The sequence below is a fragment of the Bubalus bubalis genome, chromosome 3, assembly GCF_019923935.1.
Source record: "Bubalus bubalis isolate 160015118507 breed Murrah chromosome 3, NDDB_SH_1, whole genome shotgun sequence".
NCBI classification, from domain to species: domain Eukaryota; kingdom Metazoa; phylum Chordata; class Mammalia; order Artiodactyla; family Bovidae; genus Bubalus; species Bubalus bubalis.
Genome location: NC_059159.1, coordinates 22716627 through 22741932, shown reverse-complemented (window position 1 = coordinate 22741932; position 25306 = coordinate 22716627). Strand labels below are relative to the sequence as shown.

General features: G+C 50.8%; 1 protein-coding gene and 1 non-coding gene across 6 annotated transcripts; both read right to left on the bottom strand.

The window, feature by feature from the left end:
* Nucleotides 1-1200: 1200 nt before the first annotated feature.
* On the bottom strand, nt 1201-25230 carry MED24 (mediator complex subunit 24). 5 transcript variants are annotated; one of them, XM_025280177.2, is made up of 28 exons: nt 25177-25230; nt 24568-24756; nt 24398-24480; nt 15613-15651; nt 15189-15262; nt 14593-14825; nt 14394-14450; nt 12833-12944; nt 12557-12707; nt 12138-12251; nt 11630-11677; nt 10942-11024; nt 10549-10635; nt 10150-10261; nt 9531-9673; nt 8978-9015; nt 8458-8540; nt 7948-8126; nt 7723-7822; nt 7238-7413; nt 4407-4671; nt 3970-4151; nt 3713-3803; nt 3311-3410; nt 2331-2411; nt 1912-2060; nt 1667-1753; nt 1201-1514 (listed from the first exon to the last, which is right to left on the bottom strand). In XM_025280177.2, exons 2-28 carry the CDS (start codon nt 24695-24697, stop codon nt 1476-1478), a joined length of 3036 nt encoding a protein of 1011 aa, XP_025135962.1. In that variant the 5' UTR covers nt 24698-24756; nt 25177-25230; the 3' UTR covers nt 1201-1475. The 5 variants fall into 5 exon arrangements, with proteins under 5 accessions (XP_025135962.1, XP_025135964.1, XP_044794937.1 ...); XM_025280179.2 differs by lacking the exon at nt 25177-25230 and adding an exon at nt 24926-25112; XM_044939002.1 differs by lacking the exon at nt 25177-25230 and adding an exon at nt 24926-25111 and having other exon boundaries at nt 1201-1753.
* On the bottom strand, nt 8620-8723 carry LOC112584160. Its single transcript, XR_003108503.1, has one exon. It is a non-coding gene; the product is annotated as a small nucleolar RNA SNORD124 (small nucleolar RNA).
* Nucleotides 25231-25306: the final 76 nt, after the last annotated feature.

The following is a 25306-nucleotide window of genomic DNA, read 5'->3' as shown; positions in this document are numbered from 1 at the left end:
GGGGAGTTGAATGGCGGGCGAGGCCCGAGGGAGGGAAGAGGAGGTGCGGTCATTCCTTGGCACCCACTTGGTATAGACGCCAGGCCGGGTGCTGGGGCATAGCGGTAATGAGGCAGGCGTGGTCCCTGCCCTCGTGGAGCCACGGCCTAGCGGGTGAACAGGAAGCAGATAGGTCAGCGGTACCGGGAGAGGAGAGTGGGCTGGGGGCGCTCAACAGTCCAGACACAGATGGACGTGGGCCTGATGCAAGGGAAGATTTAGTATTCGCTTCAGTCTACCACCTTCCATAAACCTTCACCCTCCTGTGCTCACAGCTGCCCGTAAAGATAGGATTATGAACGGCCTTTTACAGACCAGGGTCAGGGCGACAGCTTGGATCCAACCCCAAATTCCAGGCTCTGCACTTCTCTCCCTCGTTGAGCTCTGCTTCTGACCTGGCAGGGAGCCCACAGCCTGAACTCACATCTGGGGAGAATGGAGGGGCCGCTTCACAGCACAGGTCCGAGGCAAACCTCTCGGCCAAGGACGCACATGTGCTTCTGGGCTGCTGCCAGCAGACCCAGAACACCCAGACAGCCAACCAGTCCCCGGGCCCCCTCCCAAGATTCCCATCCTTGGCTCGAGTCACCTCCCACTCCCCTTCCCCACTGGCTCCTCAGAAGCAGGGTCGGGCTGAGAGGGCTAGAATCCCCAGCTGTGCAGCTCAGGGTGCCCCCCTACCCCTTGGTTGGTCCTGAAGAAGCCAGGGCTTGGAGATGTGTGACACAGGCAAGGAAGGGTTAAACAGAGCTCCTGCCCTCACCCCCGTGGTCCCTCAGCCCGCCTCACCCCTCATCCCCCAAGTCAGTCCTCCTCCGGAGAGGAAGCTCCGGGCCAGTGAGACTCTGGGTGGGGCTTCGAAGGGCTGGGAAACATCAGAACGAACAAGACACCCTACCCCAGCACCAGCGGGGCCTCAGCCAAAACCTCTCCCTTTGCAGAGTAAATCAGACTCTGCGAGCAGGCGGAGGCAGCTGGCAGGTATGAGGAAGGGAAGCTGCTCCTGTGCCCTGCCCTGCCCCTACCGAGTGGACAAACACGGGAAGCTGAGCCCAGCCCTCCCCTGAACTCCTCGCCTGCCTCCTCTACCACCAGACTGCACGGGGCCAAGGAGAAGACAGCGCTCTCCACCCGCGCCAGACACGGGCACCAATGACTATAAAGGGATCCACGAAGCCTTTATTTACAACTGAGAGGAGGCAAACACACCTCATGTAAAAAAATATATATACATATATACACAAACACACACCCCCCCCCCACACCCGTAAAGCTCCTCGGAGGCAAATCCACTCTTGGAAGGCGACAAGCAGGCGGGTGGGGGTGAGGTGGGGGGTGTTGAAGCGAGCCTGCTCTGAGTGAAGGAAGCCGGCTGCTCATGCACAGAAGGTACTGGCAGCGGGGACAGGAAATTATGAAAGAAACTGGGAGCCGTCTTAGAGATCAGAAGTCAGGACCAGGGGAAGATCTGGAAACTGACCAGGGGAGGCTACGTCATGTGCATGTGAGCAACGATGGCTCATCATTCTGCGCGTTCCCTTCAGAGGAGCGCGGGGCTGGAACCCTCCCGCCAGCCCCCGTGGCCACGCCAAGCCCCTCAGAGGGCGGCGATGGCTTTGGCGGCTACCTGGCGGCCCAGGGGCAGGCTGAGGTCCGTGATGGCCAGAACTACCTTGGGGCTGGACATGGCCGACACCTTCACCAGTTCCGATACCTGTCAGACAGACAGCTGCTGAGCCAGGCGGTGGTGGGCACGATGCCTGGGGGAACAAGCCCTTCCCACTGGCCACTGGACCCTGAGCTCTCCTGAGACTTGCTGACCCGCTCTGAGCTAGACGGGGCCTGGCTGGGCCGGGGGCGGGGGGCACTCACGGTGGTGAAGGGCATGAACTGCAGGATGCTGCCTCGGCTGCCCTGCTCCAGGCAGTCCACACACTCTTCCATGAACCACTGCACGAACTGCGTGTGGGGGCCGGCGGTCCGAGAGCCCAGGATGGAGGAAATGAGCAGGAACAGGTTGGCTATGTGGCAAAGAGGGGGGAAGGAGAAGAATCCCATGAGAAGGGCTTGGGAAGCAGTCAGATTCTGGAAGAAGAAAGAAGTGCCAAGGGTGTCCCCAAAATGGGGACATCAAAGAGAAAAAGTACTTATGAAAGCTGAGGGCGAGCCAGAGGACTCGATGGGGGCCTGGGGGAGACAGGAGAGCTGGCACTCAGGGGAGATGGGCCAGAGGTGAGGAAGGGAATGAGGCAGAGGAGACGAGGTTCAGGAACCGGGGTGGGAGGCCTCACCCAGAACTCGGTTCAGTGGATCTCTCATGTTGACTGTGTGGAGCTGGGAGGCCGACAAGGAGCTGCTCATGGACCGGTCGGCTGTGGGGACAAATGAGGGAGCATAGAGGAAATGGCCTCTTGTAATCAAAACCACTGTCCCAGGGGAAGCTCTCACCCCTCAGGAGTGGAGGGCCCACCCAGAGAAGGTCCTTGGGTCCAGTTACATGGGCCCCAAATACAGACACCGGCACAAGCAGATAAGAGAGAAGAACTAATGTTAGGTCAGCACCACCAGGCACCAAGCTGCAGGCTGTACACAGGTGAAACCGATAAATCCTCACATCTCCATTTTACAGACAAAGAAGCAGAGGCTAAGATTTGCTAATTAACTAGCCAAGAGTCACTAGCCAACTAACTAGCCAAGGGGTCTGTGCGTGGCAGACCCTTCACCTTTCCTCTCCTTAAGCACACTGGTCCCCTAATCCCTCAAGGCCCCAGATAACCCCCAGCCTCAGGAGAAACCTCTGGAAACAGGAAAAACTAAATGCCACAGGAGACCCCTTGGCAGGGAGGCGTGAGGACATCTAGGAAAGCAGGTGGGGGAGGGCTGTTCTCCTGACAGGAAGAGTGGGGAGCAGTCCAGCCCCAGCCCAGGCTGCTCCAGGCCTCAGGGCCCATTTCAGGGGAAGGAAGGTCAGGGCTGAGTCAAGGGCACAGTCTGTGCCTGAGGCAGTGAACTCACTGGGGCCGAGGGGTGGGGAGGGGTCAGCTGTGCACCCTGGGCTGGGCTGGGATCTGGGTAGGAGAGTGCCAACCCTGAGGGAGAGATCACAGCAGCCTCCAGTGTCTCCAGGGTGGGAAACTGAGCAGCCGGAGGGGGCAGAGTGGGGAAAACGCCCACCATGCCCCTTTGGGCCAGCCAGAGGGAGCAGAGAGCCTCTCTGCAGGCGTGAGCTCCCGGAAAGGAAGCGGCCACCTGGCCCTGTCCACACACTCACTGGGACTCGAAAGGATATTTGCATCTTCCTCATTGGAGCTCAGCAGGCGCATCAGCTTCGAGGGCTGCATGTCATCCAAGGGGAAGAGGCTGATGTAATCCTGGGGGGCAGAGGAGTCACGTCACCACCTCTGCACCCTGACATCTCCCAGGATGAGGAAGGTGGCTGGAACTCAGCTGGGAGTCAAGTCCCTACAGGCCACAGGCAGTATCTCCGGAGGGGGACCTTCCCTCTCGCCACCCTCCCACCACCCTAGGGAGAAACCCTCCCACACAGTCACCCAACACAGTGGCCCAGGGGCAGGGGCCATGCCTGGCTGCCTGTGCCCAGGAAGGCGCCTCTTTCAAAGAAAGGCTCAGCATACATATGTGGGCAAGGGAATGGGAAGGGGTGCCCTCATACCTCAATGTCTTCCCGATGTCTCTTCTTTTGGCGGGAGGATGCCTGCCCCTTGTGGGAGGAGTAGGAACTCAGGGCACACCAGACGGCCAGCCTGGTAAAGGGGTCCAGGAGATGGGGGGGAAATCAAAGGGGGCTTCTGTGCCCGCTGACCAGGCCCCACCCGACAGGGCTTCCCCACAGTCCAGCTTCCGGGGTGGGGCCCAGGTGGGGCGCCCAACACCGGGCTGGGGGACTGGAGGCTCCACACGGAACCCTACTTGGCGAGAGCGGTGCCAGGGGGGTCCATGAGGCTGTGCCACTTGGAAGAGTCAGTGAGCAGGCCTGGCAGGATGTGGCCCAGCAGGACCAGGGTCACCTGCTGCATGTCCAGACAGAAGATGGAGTACAGCAACTCCACTGCCCGCAGTGTGTGCTCCTTCCGTGTCTCCTTCAACAGCTCCTGGGGGGCAGGGGAGGGGGACCCAGGAGCTGAGGGCCCACAACACAGGGTAATGACATCCCACAGCTCCCCTCAGAGCCCAGGAGTGCCCCAGGCGAGGACTGGCCTCTGGAGCCCAAGGAACCTTCTCGAGCTGGGATTCGCCAGGCTGGGGGTTGGGGAGCCAGACAACCAGACCTAGCTCAGTCCCATCAGGCCTGTCTCTGGCAGTCTGAGGATGCCTGCTCCCACAGCCCACCCCCAGCACTCCCGTACCTTAATCAGATTGTTGCAGAACCAGTAGACACCACCCATGTGCAGCAGGGTGTCAAAGATGTGGATGGAGCGGCTGTCCACCCATCCCTTCTCCAGCACCTTAGCAAATATGTCCGTCAGCACCTCCTTGATGGGCCGCTTGGGGGGCAGCAGGTTCCAGTAGGGCATGGTGTCCATGCCCGTGGAGGGGAACTTAATCTGCGTGGCGGTCTGCTGCAGCACGTCCGCACACATGTGCTCCAGGATGGAGCTCATGATCACCACCCTGCGGGGGAGGGAGAGAGGGCCAGCGGTGCAGGTTCAACAGCCAGGGTGAGAGTCGGGGCGGAAACATCCAGGCCCCACTCCTCCCAGGATAGGGTTACGGAACCACGAACCGGGGAATCAGCCCCATTCTGTGCTGAGGGAGGGAGGGGACAAGAGGAAGTTGCAAACCCCGAGCAGATGTGACCCCACCAGCCCTGTGCCAGCACCGAGCCTATGGGGGGTCGGTGGGGCACTTGCCTCTCAGGTCATTTCAGCAACATATTCATCCTTTTTCTCTCTCAGTCTCTCCCTCCAATTTCCCCCACCCTCCAGGCCCAGGCCTGCCAATCCTCTGGCGTCAATATTGATAAATACAATCACTTCCCTCGGCTGAGTGCTTGAGGGGGGTTCCCCACCCGGCCTTGGCTTCCTCCCAGAGTAAACTGTTACTTCCAGGACAGGGGCCCAAGGGCTGCCCCACAAGACTCTTCCCGGCCCTTGGTAGCCGGGCAAATATAAGTACATCCAGGAATTTCCTCATGACAGGAGTCCCTGATGGTGAATGCAGGCCTGGGCCTGAGAGCTAACTGTTCAGGGAACACTGCGTGGCTCTGGGAAAGTCACCATGACTTTCATGGCCACTTTTCCCACCTGCAGGATGGAGCCACAGATTTCCCAGACAGCAGTGAGGGTGCTTAGAATTAATTATATCAAAGAAAACAGCCCCTGATTTGTGGGAGGAGGATGAGGAAGGAGGGGAGGAACAGAGAAGGAGGCAGGGGAAAAGACCCTCCAGATCTCATGTCAGCTGTGTTTCCATTTTTTCCCCTAAAAGACATTCTGATGGCTACCTTGTGGGTCATCACTCATAACTTAAGGTTTGGTGTAAGCCCACATTCGTAGCAGCACTAGTCACAACAGCCAAGAAGTGGAAGAAACCCACGTGTTCATCAGATGAGGAACAGATAAGCAAAATACAACATATACATACAATGGAATGTCATCCAGCCTTAAAAAAGCAAGCAAGTCCTGACACGTGCCATGATGTGGCTGAACTTTGAGGAACATTACACAAAGTGAGATATGCCCGCCACCAAAAGGTAAACATGATATGATTCCACTTACATGGGGGATCTAAAGTAGTCAAATGCACAGAAACAGAAGCTAGGATGGTGGCTGCCAGGTGCTTGGGGAAGGACAGGAAGGGGTGGTGTGTAATGGGTCCAGGTGCTTGGGGAAGGACAGGAAGGGGTGGTGTGTAATGGGTCCAGGGGCTGGGGGAAGGACAGGAAGGGGTGTTGTTGGTCCAGGCTCAGAGTTACAAGATGAAAGCATTCTAGAGATGTTTCTCAACAATGTGAATATACTTAACACACTACTGAACCGTACCGCTGGACCTGGTGGTACAGTGGAGAATCCACCCACCAGTACAGGGGACACAGGTTCGATCCTTGGGCTGGGAAGATTCCACATGTCTCAGCGTAAGAAAGCCTGTGCGCCACAGCTACTGAAGCCTTACAGACTCTAGGGCCTGAGAGTCACAACTGAGCCCACGCGCCCTTCATAGTCCGCACTCCACAACGAGTGGCCACCACGATGAGAAGTCCATGCACTACAATGAAGAGTAGTCCCAGCTCACCACAACTAGAGAAAGCCCATGTGCAGCAACAAAGGCTCAGCAGAGTCACAAAAAAATAAAAATGAGCTGTTATCTTAAAAATGGCTAAGGTGGTAAATTTTAGATTATGTATTTTTTTACCACAATGTTTTAAAAAAGCTTACTGGATGAGTAAACAAACACACACCCCTTGAACTCAACATAGCTGAAGTTGCTAGTGAGGTCTTTCAAGTCTCTGAAAAGTCCAGGGAAGAAAAAGTCACAGAAGATGGGGGTGGGGGCAGGGTAGGGAGGCGGTGGACAGGCCCACAGCCTGTACACTATAGAGGGGCTCTACAGCTCCTAGAGAGGGACAGAGCTAAGACAAGCCCTGTTCCCACCAGCGAGTCCCCTGGCACTCAAGCTCGCTGAGGGCAGGAATCCTGGCCGTTTGGGGTTTGGAGTTCGGCACACAAACAGCAGATGCTGGATTATAAACACAGATGCTGGATTATAAACACGCCCAGCATGAAGACACACACGAGCACTGCTGAGTCAGTGAGTGAAGATGTGATTGAGAACGTGAGTGAGCAGGCGAGTGGAATGTCTGGGGAGGTATGAGCAGAGGCGGAACTTCCCTGCTGGTGCAGTGGTTAAGAATCCACCCGCCAGTGCAGGGGACACGGGTTTGATCCCTAGTGTAGGGAGATTCCACATGTCATGAGAGACTAAGCCCGTGCGTGCCACAAGAGAAGCTACTGAGGTGAGAAGCCCTCAAACCACAACTAGAGAGTGGCGCCTGCTCGCCGCCACTAGAGAAAGCCTGTGCACCTCAACGAAGACCCAATTTATCTAGTGTAGCCTAAATCAATAAAAAAATGATTTTTCAAAAGAGGGAGAGAGAAGAGGAGGAAGAGTGGTTACTGGAGGGGCTGACTTCTCACAACAGACCTGCAGAGTTCAAGAAGGGAGGGGACAGGCCACTGACCTCTCGTTGTAGAACTGCAGGGTGTTCTCGCTGTACAGTGGCCCTGCCAGCTGGCGGATCATCTGCAGCGACTTCTCACGCTCGTCCAGTCCCAGCATCCGCACGTGGGCCACGAGCCAAGCCACAGCGCACACTGCCAGACTGCATACCTTCCCCTTGATATTATCTGTGATTTTCTGGGCGAGGGAAAAAGAGTGACTGGGGCCTCTCGCCCCCTCCCTGGCCATCACTTGCCCCGGCCTCCGTGAACAACTCAGCAGAGCAGTGGGGTCTGGGGCCACGTCCACGCCTCTTTTCACCACAAGTTTGATTTCCCTAAAGTCACCTGGTGAGAGGGGGTAGCTAAGACTATGACTACAGGGGAGGTCAATGCCCACACACAGGCTCCTGGAGGAAGGGTCGTTTTGTTTTTATGAGATGTAGCAAACTATTAAAGACTGGCTGTGCCTTAGGGAAGAGGGAAGGCTGCTGAAAAGGGGGGCTACCTGGATGGACTCGAAGGCTAGCACCCCATTCTCCCAGGCGTTGAGGATTTCCAGGATGGCTGCTGAAATGTTGAGACAAGCTTCGTGCCACTTCATCTGCCTACATGGGGGTGGGGGCAGGAGAAAACATCACCATGGGGCAGGGGGTGGGTGTGAGCTGGGCTGAGGGAGAGGGTCCAAGCCTGCCCCCACCAGCACCCAGGGAGCAGGCGCCCAGCCACTGACACGAGCTTTATCTCTGAGGAGTTGTTGAGCAGAGCCACCAGGGACTCCACTTTGGTGGAGTCAGGCCGGAAGCAAGGGTGATCGGGGTTCAGGATTTTGCCCTCCTCGGGCATGCACGTCTGCATCCAGGTCTCAAAGAAGAACACCTCCCCTCCTGTGTTCGACTCGGACAGGATCACCTGAGAAAGGAGGGGTGGGGGCGCAGCAGCGCCTCGTGGACCTCGTGTCCTGCCCACTGGCCTCCCCTTTCCCAGCCTAAGGAACCGGGGACTAACTGGTCTAAGGGAGGAAGACAGGGGCTCTGCTGCCACCTGGTGGTGCATGTGGCACTCAGGCCATGACAAGGGAGCATCTACTGACTCGGGGCGCTGGCACCTGATTTCTGCCACCAGAACTAACTGGCCTGGGACACAGACAGGGGGCAGGGGTGAGGTGGGAAAAGCTATTGGTTGTTTATGTTTCCTTTGTATCCACTTGGTGCCCCAATCCTGACCGCTCCCCCTCACTCACCTCTGAGCCATAGGTCTGGGCCACGTGGCACAGCATGAGGAAGGAGATGTCAAAGAGCAAGGCTCGAACCGAGGCCGCCTTGGCTGTGAAGGATGAGAAGGCTGACCCCGTGGCCTCAGGCACGGGCCCGAAGGCCTTGGCTGGGTTGCCAGGGGCTCAGGAACTACTTCAAGGAAGGTCAGGGAACGAGTGGCTCCTTCAAAGCTCTGAGGCTCAGAATCCTTTTCTTGAGTTTCAATTGGAACATCATCCCTTCCTTGGAACCAAAGACTCCTAAACCCTCCTTCCCCCACAACACCTGACCAAATCATTATGCTGATGGAGAGAGATAGACGGTGGTCTGGGAAGAATGTTTTTCCCAGCATGACCCTCTTTTGAGGCTCCCCAAAAGCTCCAGCCATCCCCAGGGGAGCACACAGCCTCCCCAGGATGAGCAAAGGCTTCCTCTTCCTCCCCTGTTCTCTCCCCCTGCACCCCTCCTTCGGCGCCCCCGGGTCTGCAGTGTGCAGAGCTGACTTACTGCTCTCTTCGCTGCGGTGTGTCGTGAATTCGTTCAAACTGTGGAAGGAATGGAGACAGGTGGCATCAACCAGGGTGAGGGCTGAGCAGAGGCTGGGGTCGGGGGCTCTGCCCACTCAGAGGCGATCACTGGAGTCTGAATTGTGGGTTCAACTTAAAAGGAACACCACTGCTACAGAGACAAGAACTCTTTCTATTTTTAAAAGATTCCAAGCCCTAGAGAACTGCTTGCTGAATGGAGCCATGTTCTATACATCAAATTCCAGGTCAATCCAAAAGGTCAGCAGAATGTGAGAGCTCCTTATTATTAAGTGGGTATGAAAGCCATCTCTCCCCATCACTGTTCAACACCTCGACGCCTCACGAAACACCTCCTCTGCACCAGCCTTGGCTGAAAAGCAAAACACTCTTCACTTCAGAAAACCAGCCCTTCCCCAGTCTCCGGCTAGGATGCTCTCTGCCCTGGCATCTCTGGGGAGACCTTGCCCTTCTTCTGCCCTCTCCTCCTTCGGACATGCCTCCCAGACCCTGGTCAGGGGCTCGACCTTCCTTACTTGATGAATTTCCGGGCGAAAGACTTCAGCTTTCCAGTGGCAGCGGCAGCAGCCAGCAATAAGTCCAGGCTCTTCCCAGACAGCATGTGGCCCAGGACACCCAGCAGCCCCTCCGGGGACTTGGAGTGGTCTGCATCCATCGTCTGGGGACGAGACAGGACACTGGTCCTGGAGAACACTGAACTTCCCAGATGCAGCCTAGCCACAGTTTCTTTCTCTGCCTGTCTCCATTCTATGGGAGACCACGACCTGCAATTTACCCTACAACTGACTCCAAGCTGGAAATCTGTTCCTTGAATCCTCTGCTCTCAGATCCACCCTTCTCAACTAGACTGGGGTGAGGGCAGTGGGGTCAGTGTGAGCCAGACTGGGGTCTCTCTGCTGGGAGACTCGGCACTGTTTCCACATAAGCAAGCAAAGCACCCACCACAGCGCCAGGCTGACTGGCGATGCTCAACACACACTCGTTTCCAGGACACTTCCCTCACCTTCCTCCTTTCTCAGCTTCCAAAGAAAATAGAAGAGAGAGAGGTCTGGGGCCTGCTTATTCATCTGGCAGTAGAGGGAACCTGGAAAGAGGGAAGGGCTGACCCTGGTGGCCAGGGATGGGCGAGCTCACTTTCAGGATGTTGGTGACTGTGGGCTCCGCGCGGAGGATCAGCCCGGGGTTGGGCTGGATGTTGGCATTTTCGTCTGACTTCAGCTGAGGGGCGTGCTCCCGATCTGCTTTGCTGTAGCCAGGACCAGTTGGTCCAGAGAAGGTAAGAGGAACAGAGATAATTCCTGACACATACCCTAGTCCAGTTCAGAAGCAAAGGAGGATGAGAGTTAAAACCCTAACAGTGCAAAACCCTGGTCTGCAGAAATCAGTGTCTCTTGTCCCTGGCAACCCTTGGCATGGTTCCTGTCACCCACACTCAAACTCTAGACAGGAAAGAAAAGGCACCCAGTGGCCCAGGCTGGACACTAGGCGGGTGGTCAAGGGGCCCTTGGGCCAGCCCAGGGAGTTCCCACTTACCGCTTGGCCATGAGGTTGTTCATACTGGCCTCAGACAGAAGGCCCTGCTTGCTACATTCTTGCAGTAGGAAATTTGTACAGTCACAGCTGTGAGGGAAAAAGACCATGGGGGATGGGATACAACATCCCTGGGGCATGCTGCAGGGATTACTGGGCAGCGGGGGTGGGAAATGAGGCCCTGCCAGACATCCTCCTTTGTTTAGGAGGACGAACACTGTGAGCGCCTGAGGGAAGGCAGAGGGGCTCGGGCACTCAGCAACCACGGAGTGGCTGCCTCCTGCCCCTGCCAAGGGCAGCAAACAAGCAGACGGTCCCCTGGCACTGACGGGCACAAAGGGCAGGGGGAGAGCCAGAACTCCTTCCAGTAGAGCCAGGTGAGCGGGGGCCTCGTACTTGCAGCGCTGGTCGGCTTTGTCCAGCAACGGTGTGAGCTTCAGCAGGAACTCGAAAGCTGTATTGACATCCTCAGTAAAGTCCTGCCAGAGTAAAGTAAAGCCAGAGATCGCCACCTGGCTTCCAGGCCCTCCGTTCCACCCACGGCCTGCACTGTAGGCTCACAAGGACACACTGCTGGGTACAGTAGCCAATAAGTCGGCTGTGGCCACCACTGGCTTCCAGTGACCGAACGGGAATAGTATGGGGCGTCAGTGTCCTGCGCCCTGGCCCTGGGACTCCGGCCCCAGGCATTTCGGGCACCCTCGCCTCCAGCGCGGCCTGGCTGCCTTCTGTGTGTGGATGCACAGAAGCTCAGGGAAGGCCCCGCCTCCAGCCTGCCTCCTCACAAGAATGCACTGCTGCCCAGCTCGGGCCCTGCGACCCTTCCCTGGCCCTTTTCTCAGAGCTGAACCAAGGATTCACCTGTTCCCATGCCCACTCCCCATTTCTTTTTTTTTCTTATTTGATTGCGCCAGGTCTTACATGCAGCACATGGGATCTTTAGTGGTGCATGCAAACTCTTAGTTACAGCACATGGATTTAGTTCCCTGACCGGGGACTGAACCTGGGTCCCCTGCATTGGAAGTGTGGAATCTCACCTGCTGGACAACCAGGGAAGTTCCACCATCTCATTTCTTTAACTCACCTTGTCCCCATGGGAGTATTTCTTCAACTTCACCAAAACCTGTGGAATCTGGAGGGTGAGGCGGGAGAAAAACAGGAAGCTCAATCTCCTCTCTCTCTCACCCAGAACGAAAGGCACACTCCCTCAGTCCCCCTGCTCTGGGTGGAGACAGGGCCGCTCCTGCCCTGGGAGTGACAGCATTCTAAGAGCCAGATCAGACATGCCAGCGCTCAGCCTCAGAACCTGGGAGCCTCGCTTCCACGGCTCAATGAGGAAGTACCCTTTGTTAGAGTGGGCTCCCAGAGCTGCCCCATGCTAACCTGAGGACTGCTCTCATGGCACCTGTGTGCCAAGACACAGAAGAGGCCTGCCAAGCGGGCAGAAGAGCCTTGGGGCTTTTGGACAATGGGGACCTGGCAAGCTAGGGATGAAGCTGGAGGGGAGAAACCTGGGGCAAAGGTCCAGGGGGTTGCCGACCCTCCTGAGAACCATCCCAACACTGGCTCTATGGCTTCCATAGCCCAGGTACCTTGAGGAAGGTGAAAGCTGTCCACTTGAGCTCCCCTGTGCCCTCAGGAGACTCAATGAGCCCCACAAAGCAGGCTTTCCAGATCTCCAGAACGAAGAGCGGGGTGGGGATATGCTGTGGGAAGACCCAAGGGTGAGGAAGAAGAGGGTGCCCATCCCACTCCAGTCTCCTGACCCTTGGGGATCCGGCAGGTCAGAGCCAGGCAGCATAGGCACCTCCCTGACTCCTGAGTGAGAGCCAGGGACAGCAGGTGAGATGGCAGAGCCATTCCACCGGACAGAACCACCACGATGGGGATCCATGATCTGCCACAAAGCAGGAGAAACCCTGTATCTCCCAGAGAAGACCAGAAGACTCCTTCCTCCTGCCCGCCATGGCCAGCCCGCTGTGGGGACAGAGAACCCACCCCGGCCTCCCACCTGCATGCGTTTCACCATCATCAGCTGCTCCACCAGGGGCTGCGTCTCGCCAGTCAAGTTCATGGTGCCCTCGAGCAGGACCACCGCGTGGACTGTGGGGAAGCCAGTCTTGTGCAGCTGCTCAGAGTGCACGGACAGCATGGTGGGGATGCTGAGGGGACAGAGTGCAGGGGGCGCGGTGAGGGCAGAGGGGTGGGGGCCAGGGGCCACATCTGCCCTCCCACCCCGAAGGCCTTCCCTCCCTCCCTTCCCCAGGGTCACCCCAAGCACGGGTACCTCCTAATGAGCGTGCCACACTGCTCAGCCTGGCCCCGGAGCTGGGGGTTGCTGAGATTGGCCAGGATCTCTCCAAGCTTCAAGAGACAATGCTCGATGGCCGTCCAGGAGGCTGGCAGAGAGAAGGAAATGCGGAGGAGGATGGGAACCCGAGGAGAGGGAGAGACTGGCCCCAAACCCCAGGGCCCACAGAACCACGTGGGGAGGCTTCCCCTAAGGATGGCATGGAGGCTGGGAACCTGAGGGCAGCATGCACTGTTTCCAGAAGGGGGGTGAGCACTAATGATGAAATCACTAGAAATGATTCCCAGAGGCCCGACTTCTAGGGGTCACCCGCAGCTGACTTCAGAGACTAGGCACGACAGAACACAGGCAGTGACGGAGAGAGGCCCAGTGGGCTTGGAGTCCAGTGGCCGGAACAAGAAGGTGACCCTGAGTCATTTCAAGAGTGGGCCAGCCTTGCAAGTGGCTACTGCTCTCCACCCCAGTCAAGCTGGATTCCTAAACAGCCTCTGTGTTCAGCCGCTCCCTATCTGGGCCTTTGCTCTCGCTGGGCCCCTCCGAAAAGCCCCTCCACTCACCTCTGCCTCTCACACTCTCACTACCCTTTAAGTCACTGTTCAAGCCCCAGCTCCTTTAACAACTTACCCAACTGGTCCAACCCACTGATCTCCTACTCCTAAATGCCTGAACTCATGGTCTACACTGTATAGTTTAGCTCTTAATTGTAAGTCATTTATCCTAGTTAACACTTCCAGAGGGTCAAATGATGAATAATGGCACCAACTAGCCCATTAACCTCCATGTAGCATAGCGGGGAAAAAAAGAAGAAAAAGATAAGACCTGAGAGCCAATAAAATTAAGTCAAAAATTCATTCATTTTTCAGCCAGTAAACATTCATCAAGTGCTCAAGATAGATAAGAAACCGTCCACAGAGCCCATTTTTTCATAGTGATCATCTTTCTGGACTTCTCACAGGCAGTAAACCGTATTTTCAGAAGTGATAAATACACGAATCCTAGAACTCGTTCTACAACCAGGTCCTAAAGATCTATCTGGGTGTAAACCATTCCAGCACTCTTATTACAAAGAACAAGAGTTCCTTCCGTGATCCCAAGCCTCATCAGCAAGACTGTGGTCTCTGGGCCCCATGTCCAGCAATACCCGTCTTCCCTCCCACCAGGTGATCTGTCTGATCCCCAAGCTCTGGAGGGTTCCAGGATTTAATATCTGCACTTGAGTTGAGAGGCAAATGGCACAACAGGCCCGACAGCAGACTGGTACTGCATTTAAAGGGATCTTTTAGGCAACACTCAAACACAAACGTCATTTGCTTTCAGAGGATGAGTACAAACACATGGAGACAAACACAAGGATGGATGGTGTGCTTGTCTTGTCTGCTCATTTTTTCCCATGTATACTAGACACTAGCCTTGCTCCCCACTAGCAGGTAGGCTCGTCGAGGGCAGGGACCCTGCCACATGCTCCTTTGGTAGCCCCCCACCCCCCACCCCCAGCACCTGGCACAGTGCTGGGCATACAATAATGCTCAGTAAATACCTGTTGGTTGATTGGCTCGGGTGCCACCCTGCCCAAGTCCCTGGGATGTATGCAATGCTTATGGGGAGAAAAAAAAGGAAGTGGGATGATTTCAGATCCTCCTGGAAAAAAGTGGGATGGCATCCTGCCTCTCCCCTCTCAATTAAAGACCCGGCTATGGGAGTGATGGCGGGTGGGGCTCAAGGAACCAGGGACATACAGGCCTCCTCCAGTTTGGCGATATGGAGCAGGGCCCGGTTCTTGGTGCTGCTGAGAGTCTTCTCCAAGCGTTGCAGGCACATAGCAAGCTGCTTCTCTCCGGCCGCTGGGGTGCCAGCCTCCAGCCCCTCCCGGAGCCGCTCTGCAGAGGCTGCAGTACAGCGAAGCAGCCAGTGGAGGGCGCTGAGCAGGGCCCGGCACAGCCCGATGCACTCCTCCGCTTTGCCGTGACAGCTACCAGGAAAGGATGCAAAATCTGTCTCCGCTCCAAAGGCTGAAATCCGACCCACACCCATGTTCCCCAGAGTGCCTGACCCTCCCTTACTAGGGAAGAGACTTGGGAAGCTAGCAAAGTCCTGGGGAAGACTGCCCTGTCGGCCTCCACCGGATAAGATTTCAAATGAGCTACTCCAAATAGAGCAGAGGCATTAGCCCTAAGAGAGTAAGTAGAAAAAGATGGGGATGGGTGGGTGCAGAAGAGCAAGCGGGGGACAAGTGTGGGAACCCACAGAGATGGTTTGAGCCTGCATGCCAGGAGCTTCTCCTTTACACTCAGATAATGCTGGAAGGTTGCAAGCCCCTCGCTCCTGCCATTACCTCAGTCGGTCACAAAACATGTCCATGATATCCAACAAAGCCTGGACACACAGGTCCCGGGAAAAGTCATCGAACTGTGGAGAGAACAGAGGCGATGCGATAAGAGTGTCCTGGCCACCCCACCTCCCTGTCTCCCACGAGGCAACTGGCACCTTCAGGAGCCCCACTCATCTTTCCTCCAACCCCAAGATTCACACTCGACATCCTTTCAGTGTTGGAAATTGGCTCCTAGTTGCCAGCCCCCACTTGCCATGATCCCCCACTCTCTAATGGGAGGCGGCCATGCCAGCCAGAGGTACGCATGCTCATGGTCCAGGCCCAGAGGTCATGTGATCAGAGCAGTCAAGGAGGTGGGGCCCCATATACCACCACCATATCTCTGTCCCCTGCCCCCCACCCAGGCTGTGAGCGGCTGTGGTCGTACCTTACTGATAGCTGTGAGAACGGAGGAGTAGGACACCATCTGGAGGGAAAGAAGAAAGATAAAGTTCAAACAACTGGTGTGTGCGATCGAGAGGAACAAACATTGACACTTAAAGTTGCTGCAGCTATCTGAAAATCTCAACCCCTTCAAGAGGCCTTCCACAAGCCCCAAAGACAGGCAGTAACACCAGGCACTGTGCCCATCCCTGCTTCTGTCAAACTCACTGTGACTGACAGCACCAGCATAAATGGGGGGATCGTTTGGGGGAGTCAAAGGGGCCGTGTTTCATGCCCACCTGCCACTCACTGTTCACCACTCAGTTCAAGGTCTGATTGCTGGTGGGCAGAAGAATGGAAACACGTGAGGTCATGATACTGCTATAACTCCTACCAAGAGTGATTTTATTTGGACAAGAACTGGAGACATACAAACTGGTCCCTCAATGAACAGGTAGCATTTACACTTTGAAATTGGTAGTGAATTTCATTATACACACTCATTCTCTAGGACGCCTCTGGGACATCAGAGCTGAAACCCTCCCTTCAGTGCTCTAAGCAATCCCCTTAGACCCGTCATGACACCGTGGACACCTGCTGCCCCACCAAACTAGAAGCTCCTTGAAGACAGTCTACATGTCTTCATTCTACAATGTCTGCAGAATGAATAAGTAAAGATACACTCTCAGAGCAGTATTTCCCAAAGTAGCTTCCAAAGCCACACTGTCCAATAGGGAAGCTACCAGCCAGCCACACATGGCTGTTTAAATTAGTTAAATAACATTACAGATGCAATTCCTTAGTCATACTAGCCTCATTTCAGGTGCTCATCAGCCACATGGGGCTAGTGGCTACTGTACTGGACAGTGCAGATATAGAACATTTTTTTAGTATTTTTATTTATTTATTTGGCTGCACTCGGTAGAATATTTTTATCATTGTAGAAAGTTCTACTGGGAGATGTTGCTCCAAAGGGTCCTCAAGATGTTAAGAAATTTTATACATCTACACACAGAGCTTGTGTGTAATATGAGTTTGAGAAACTCTGAAATAAACACACACAGAGCTATCTTTAAATAAAGTAAAGGGTTCTTTCAGTAAAGAGCTTTCTTTAGGACTCCTCTTACCCATTAGTGTAACTTGTACACAATGAAAATCTCTAAGATCACTGGAGGTGAGGCAAGCAATACTTTTCCAACTTATTTGACCAAGGAATCTCATTTAACATAACTGCAAGGCATGTTTTGCAAAATGCCACCTGAACAGTGAGCTCCCTGAGAATAGAAACAGTGTTAAAATTTATGTTTCCCCAGAACTTAGCCCAAGGACTATCACATAGTAGGTCCTCAGGAAGTTTTTACTTCTTTCAATTGACGAATTCTAGTAACTAGCATTCTAAAAAAACTTTCACCTTAACACAATTTTCTATTAGTAAAACCTACTTATCACCATTATAAGATCGGAGACGTAGTTCAAAAGAAATAATCTGGCCTGAATGAAACCAAATTTTACCGACAGCTTTTAAGTTGTCGTATTTTTAAAAAAATAATTATAGCATGCTAATCAAATATGAATAAGACTACAGAAAATAGTTCCAACTCTACACTCAAAATCAGTAGCAAAATATATCAAAATAAAAAGCAGAATACAATGATAGAAACTGTCAGGCTAATCACCTGCCTCATAGAAGAAGAGAAATTTCCAAAGATTTAAAAGAAAGCTAAGTCACCCTCAGTGACTCAGTATGGTGAATTTTACATGCTTGGCAATGCCTTCCATGTATAATTTCTCCATCACGTGAACAGGCTGCTCCCCGTTCAGACATTTTTTAACCAGTGTCCTTGGATAAAGAGGAGCAAAACACACAGAAGACTTAAGCACACAAATGGGTGTTTAGTGCCACTCTCAGCGGGTCATGCCGTGAAGCCACAGTTGGTGTCTGACGGTGGCCAGAGAGTTGGGAGCCTGCCTGGGCAGGATGACTGTAACGTTCCAGGCGAGCGTGTGTTTATTTATAACTGATGTCCCCATAGCAAGAGCTTGGCAGTGAGCTGAACCTTGCTGGATACCGACCTGAAGGGGGAGCTGGACATTCCCACTGGAAACTGACCCCAAACTACAAGAGGAAACTCCCAAATCTGTACGTTTAAGGGATGCCATCAGTTACTATGAATTTATGGTCTCCAAATTGAGAATTCTGTTCGGTCAATTTCTGCTAACAGTATCAAGACAGCCCTGCTACTTCAGAGACCTAAAAATACTTTCCACATGGTGAACTGTTTTTCACAGCAGGACTTATAACCTATCCCAGTCCTAATATATCTATCAACACAGAAGCTCTAACCTACCACCAGCCCCCGAGGCTGGAGCCCATCTACAAGGCCCAGAGCACACCTGGCCAGCCCAGAGGGACCCTGCAGCTGCTCTCTAATCCCCTCTCTCTTCTTCATATTCAACGCCCTCAACTGCTCCTAAGTGCCCTCTACATGCATAGATAGCACTGGACCAAAGAGCCTCTTGACTCTGAGGGGAGAAAAATTACTAATTTTGCACTGCACTTTGTAAGTCAGGGAGGTCTTTCAAATATATTTATTTCTCGCTCACTGGCACTTCAGCCTCCACCCTCTCTTGCCTTTCCCATCAGTTTACATATCTCAAGATTCTTCTATTTTTACAAGAACCTCCCGCAGACCATATACTTCCAATTAACCACCACGTTCTCTTCAGTCATAAGGGTTCTCTACCCTTCCCCTCCCCAGCTTCCGTTCTCAACGTGACCCACTCCAATCACTTCTGTCCTCACCACCACTGCGTGAATCTCTCATTAAGCTCATCAACAAACTTGTTGTCAAACCCCATAGATACTTCTCAGTTCTGATCTCACTGACCTCTCAGCAGCATCTCACACCAGGAAACACCTCCTCATCCTTCCACCCTCCCTTCCCTGGGCTTTTCTTTTCCTCTTTTTTCTTGGCCACGTTGCACAGCATGTGGGATCTCAGTTCTCCGACTAGGGATCGAACCTGTGCCCCCTGGAATGGAAGCTCAGAATCTTAACCACTGGACCACCAGAGAAGTCCCCCTGGGCTTTTCTTAATATCACACCTTCTTGCTTTCCTTCTTTCCTCACTGGTCCCTTCTTTGCAGATGCCTATGAGGAATTATTTTCCTATGTATGTTCCTGAAATGTGACTAGTTCCTTAGAAATATGGCTTGGGTCACTTCTTTGTTCCCTCTGCACGCTCTTTCTGGGTAAATCTCATCCATGCCCATAGCTTCCATTGTCACCTGTGGCTGACAACTCCTAAACTGCCACTCCAGCATCCACCTCTCCTTTTGCGTCTCCAACATTGATGCTCAACTGCGTACTGAGTGTCTACTCTTGGACAACCCACACAGGCACCTTCCATGAAATGAGGCCAGAATCAAATAAGGCATCTCCACCCTCACCTGCAACCAAACCCTGACAATGGTCCTGCTCTTCTCCCACTGTCTCCTGAGATCCCATCAGCCATCTGATATCTGAATCAGAAACTGAGACACTAGCCTTCAATTCTTCCTCTCCTGCACACCCTTCATCCAATTAATCACCAAATCCTCTTAGTACCATTTTCTAAATTGTTCCTGAATTCATCTGTTTTTTTTTTTTTTTTTTTCTGCTGCCACTTCTCAAGTTTAAGCCAGTATCATCTTTTACCTAAATCACTGCAACAGCAGAAATCAGGGGCTAGAAAATGACAGCTTGCAAGCTAAATCCGGTTCATCACCTTTTTTTGGTAAATAAAGTTATGTCAGGGCACAGCCTCATCCATTTATTTATATGTCACCAGTATGTGCTTCTGAGCAATAAGGATAGAACAGTGGTAACAGAGACCATACGGCCAGCTAAGCTGAAAGTATTTACTATCTGGTCCTTTACAGAAAAAAAAAAAAAAAAAGCCACACTAAACTGTCTTGCTGCCTTCTTCTGTCTTACCTCTCTCCAACTCATTCTTCAAACTACAACTGGAGTGATCTTTCCAAAATTACCCTACGAATTCCCCAAATTCACGAAGTCGAGGAAACTCCAATCAAAATGCAATAGGCTTTTCTAAGAATTTAACTTGATTCTAAAATCTGACTGGAAAAGAAAAATGCCTGAAAACAGCCAAGAAATTTCTGAAAAATAAAACAACTAAGGGAACACTTGCCTAACAAGCATCAAAAATGCTTCAAAGGTATAGTAATTAAAATAGTAAAGCAACAGTCCAAGAAAAGACAAATATGTTAATGAAATATACTAGAATGTCAAGAGATAGACTCTCGTCTATCAGAGAATTTAAGATATAAAAAAGAATGTGTTATTCAATTAAGGCAGTTAAGCTAATTGTCTATCTATTCAGAAAAATAAATAAATTTGGATCTCTTTCTCATATCAGAATAAATTCTAAATGGGTTAAACAAAGTGAAGTCGTGGCAGAAATTAAAGATTATATTTTGATCCTTGGAGTAGGGAAGCCCTTATGAAAGACAAAAGTCATATAGAGAAAAAAAGGCAATTAAATCTGAAAACAAATACATTTTTAAAATTCTAGGGAACTCCCTGGTGGTCCAGGGGTTAGGACTCTCCACTTTCACTGCCAAGGGCCTGGGTTTAACTCCTGTTTGGGGAACTAAGATCCTGCAAGCCACGTGGCACTGCACTCCCGCAAAAAATATGATAAAATTCTGCATGCTAAGAAAGGAAAACAAGTTTAAAAACCGATAGAAAGAAAATTTAAAACATAAATAACAGACAATAATTACAAGATACAACATATTAAAAGACACAAAAATCAGTAAGTAAGAATCCTTCTTGGGGTGATAAAATGGTCTGAGTTGACAGCAGTAACGGTTGCACAATTCTAAATTCACTAAAAATCAGTGAACTGTACACTTTAAATGCATAACATGTATGGTATGTGATTTATGGGCTTCCCAGGTTTCTCAGTGGTAAAGAATTTGCCTGCTAAACAGGAGATGCAGGTTTGAACCCTGGGTCAGGAAGGTTCCCTGGAGAAGGAAATGGCAACCCACTCTAGTCTTCTTGCCCGTGAAATCCCATGGACCGAGGAGCCTGGTGGGCTACAGTTCATGGGGTTGTCAAGAGTCAAATACGACTAAAGCGACTTACCACTTACGTACACACACAAAATTGTTACTTAAAAAATACAGAAAACAAACTAATGATAAAAAACTGGGCAAATGAAATTCATAACTAATTCACAGAATATATACAAAGAGCCAGTAAGCATTTGAAAAAATACACTCATCATCACAATCGTGGAAATACATCTTATAATATGTTGTAATTTTTTGTTTCTCTGGAAAAAAAAAATGTTAAAAGATTCAACACTGGAAAAGGTGTGGAGAAATACTCTCAAGCACTAGGGAGCAGGTGTAAACTGAGAGAATCATCTTTTGAGGGCAATTTGCAGGATCTATTATAATTTAACACATGCGCACTCTTCAAACCAGCAATTCCATTTCTGTTTATCTATTCTAGGGAAACAGTGACAGATATGCAGAGAGGTTAAGTATAAGAACATACAATGAAAAAAAAGAACATACAATGAAATGCTGATTACAATGGTAAAAAATTTAAAACCACCACCACCTGACCTGCCTCTTGAGAAACCTATATGCAGGTCAGGAAGCAACAGTTAGAACTGGACATGGAACAACAGACTGGTTCCAAATAGGAAAAGGAGTACGTCAAGGCTGTATATTGTCACCCAGCTTATTTAACTTATATGCAGAGTACATCATGAGAAATGCTGGGCTGGAAGAAGCACAAGCTGGAATCAAGACTGCCGGGAGAATTATCAATGACCTCAGATATACAGATGACACCACCCTTACGGCAGAAAGTGAAGAGCAACTAAAAAGCCTCTTGATGAAAGTGAAAGAGGAGAGTGAAAAAGTTGGCTTAAAGCTCAACATTCAGAAAACGAAGATCATGGCATCTGGTCCCATCACTTCATGGCAAATAGATGGGGAATCAGTGGAAACAGTGTCAGACTTTATTTTTCGGGGCTCCAAAATCACTGCAGATGATGACTGCAGCTATGAAATTAAAGGACGCTTACTCCTTGGAAGGAAAGTTATGACCAACCTAGATAGCATATTCAAAAGCAGAGATTACTTTGCCAACAAAGGTCCGTCTAGTCAAGGCTATGGTTTTTCCAGTGGTCATGTATGGATGTGAGAGTTGGACTGTGAAGAAAGCTGAGCGTGGAAGAATTGATGTTTGAACTGTGGTGTTGGAGAAGACTTTTGAGAGTCCCTTGGACTGCAAGGAGATCCAACCAGTCCATCCTAAAGGAGATCAGTCCTGGGTGTTCATTGGAAGCACTGATGCTAAAGCTGAAACTTCAATACTTTGGCCACCTCATGCGAAGAGTTGACTCACTGGAAAAGACCCTGATGCTGGGAGGGACTGGGGGCAGGAGGAGAAGGGGACGACAGAGGATGAGATGGCTGGATGGCATCACTGACTCAATGGACGTGAGTTTGAGTGAACTCCGGGAGTTGGTGATGGACAGGGAGGCCTGGCGTGCTTCGATTCATGGGGTTGCAAAGAGTCAGACACGACTGAGTGACTGAACTGAACTGAAATTAAGTATATATGGAACAGTACACAGCAGTTAAAAAGAACAAGGTAGGGACTTCCGTGGTGGTCCAGTGGTCAAGAGTCTGCCTTCCAGTGAAGGAGACACAGGTTTGATCCCTGGCTGGGGAACTAAGATCCCACATGCCAAGGGGCAACTAAGCCTGTGAACCACAACTAGAGAGCCTGCAACTGCTGAGTCACGGTGCTCAAGAGCCTGTGCTCTGCAGTTAGAGAAGCCTGAGAGCCAAAACTAGAGAAAGTCAGCATGCCACAATGAAGACCCAGCGCAGCCAGAAAAAACCAAAGTAGATGAATATGTGCTAACATGGAAATGAGACTTGATGCCAAGAGGAAAGAGGAAGCATAAGAACTACGTGCCAACTGAGGAATACTACTCAGCAAATTTAAAAAAGGATGAACTACTGACATATACAATAACATAAAGCTCAACAACATTTATGTTAAAAGAAGACAGAGCATTAAGAGTTAATACTAAATACGAGTTCATTTCTATGAAATCCAAATACAGGCAATATTAATCTATGGGTATAGAAAAAGGTGCTGAAGCTGAAACTCCAATACTTTGGCCACCTGATGCGAAGAACTGACTGATCTGAAAAGACCCTGATGCTGGGAAAGATTAAAGGTGAGAGAAGAAGGGGACGACACAGGATGAGATGGTTGGATGGCATCACCAACTCAATGAACATGAGTTTGAGTAAACTTGGGGAGTTGATGATGGACAGGGAGGCCTGGTGTGCTGCAGTCCATGGGGTCGGAAAGAGTCGGACACGACTGAGTGACTGAACTAAACTGAACTGAATAGAAAACATTTAGTGGTTATAGGAAGATGGACTAGAAAGGGCACAAAGAAACTTTCTGGGAGAATGGAAATGGTCTATCTTATTTTGGATGTTAGTGACACAGGTATACAAAGTTACTAAAACTCAAGGTTAATTAAAAGGGAAGAATATTTTAATAAACCTTTCAGAATATCCACATTTATCTGAAAGAATTATTAAAATATTCTTCCTTTTTCAAACTAAATATCTGATGTGCAAGGCCAGATTTTCTTCAGCTGAAACAGCCTACTGTAACAACTGAATGCAGAAGCAGCTATGAGAATTCAGCTGTAATCTATTAAGCCAGAATTAAAGAGATCTGCAAACATGTAAAACAATGCCACTTTCCTCACTCATTTTGTTTTGGAAAATATGGTTACTTTTTCATTAAAACGTTATGTATACTAATATACAATGGGTTTACTTTTTTGTTACTTTTAAATACATAAGTATTTTTTTAATTTTTTAATTTCTAAAGTGGTAAATACGAATAGATATAATACATATAAACAAAAGCTCTGCAGGAGTCTCAATTTTTAAGAGTATAAAATGTTCTAAGGCCAAAACTGCTATTTTAGCCATTGTTATTGTTTAGTTGCTAGGTGGTGTTCCAACTCTTTTGAGACCCCATAGACTGTAGCCCGCCAGGCTCCTCTGTCCATGGGATTTCCCAGGCAACAATGTTGTAGTGGGTTGCCATTTCCTTCTCCAGAAGATCTTCCTGACCCAGGGTTCGAACCGGTGTCTCTTGCTTTGGCAGGCAGATTATTTACCACTGAGCCACCAGGGAAGCCTACCCTACTCTAGCCATATCACATTATTTTCAATTCCTAAATATCATGTGATGTTTGTCTCCCAACCATTGCATATTCTTCTCTCTCTGCTTTGTGCACTCTCATCAATCTCCTTGGCTAATTCCCACTCAACACTCCAGTCTTGGTTTAAACATCACTTCCTCCCTGGTTGCTCAACCTGGGATTAGGTATCCCTCCCATGTACTCCCATAGTACTCTGTCCTATATCATAATCCCATCTTGTGATTGACTGCTTATTCACATACCTATATTACTCACAATACCTGTGCGCTGGAATTAGACCTTGTTCACAGCTAAATCCCCAGGGCATATGTGAGTATTTATTGATAGAGAAATTAATGTAATATTCATCATAACCAATGGAGTATTATTATTTTCACAAGAAAACTGAGGCTCAGGGAAATGATGTGTTCAAATAAATTCACCTGAAAATTTGAGCTGACAACTGTATTCCAAGCCTTTCACCTTCAAACCCTGTCTGGAATAGATAGAAGAGTTTACCTGGGAACTAATGGCATACTTCAGGTAAGACAGGATGAGAGGATTGGGGGAAGGTCCAATCATGGCCTGCTCCAGGAGTGCTTCTGCAAGGAGAATAACAAAGGAAGACTCAGTGTTACAACATTTCTGGGTTTAGCCCTCCCATCCTTCCTTCCTACTTCACTTAAGACCTGCTAGGTTGAGAATGTCCCAGGTGGCTCCTTTGGGAAAGAATTTCTTCATGTTGACTGCCCACTGGTAGTCACTCCATCGCTCCTTCCAAGCTTGCAAAATGGCTTGCTTCAGGTTCACCACCTTCATGATTTCACTCTGAGGAGACCGGGCCGGTAGCAGTCAGCCTTGAGGTTGGAGAAATCAAGCTAGAGAAAGGGAAAGGGATTCTGAGGAAAAGAACCAGGCGCGGGGATGGGGGATGGAGCGCAGACTTAGATGGAATGGAGTCGATATAGGAAGATTCAAGGGAAGTATAACTAGAAAGGAAAAAAAGGGGAAAGGGGCAAAACAGGGATCCTATTAGGTTATTCCCACCTGAACCATTCTTCTTTAAACAAGCGCAATAAGAAGAGAGTGTCAAAGGTGCTTAATACAAAGAATAAATGGGCAGTAAGGGGTTAAGCCAGTTCCGGTTGCCTAAATATGCCCTTAGCTCTGGCTGCGTCCCTCAGCCACTACTACCCCAAATCCAAATTTCTCCCCCCCACTTCCTCCACCCTCCCCAACCCTGAAACTATAATTCCCTATTTCCTTTCCATCCATCACCTCCCCAAATTTAAGCCTACCGGACAATCTAGTTCTAGATCCTAGGTGTCGCCATTTTGGCACTTATAAAAGAGCTAGCTTTCTATTGGCTGACAGTAACAAACATGAACCAATAGGAAGGCAGCGAGACACCGGTCACACCACTATGTC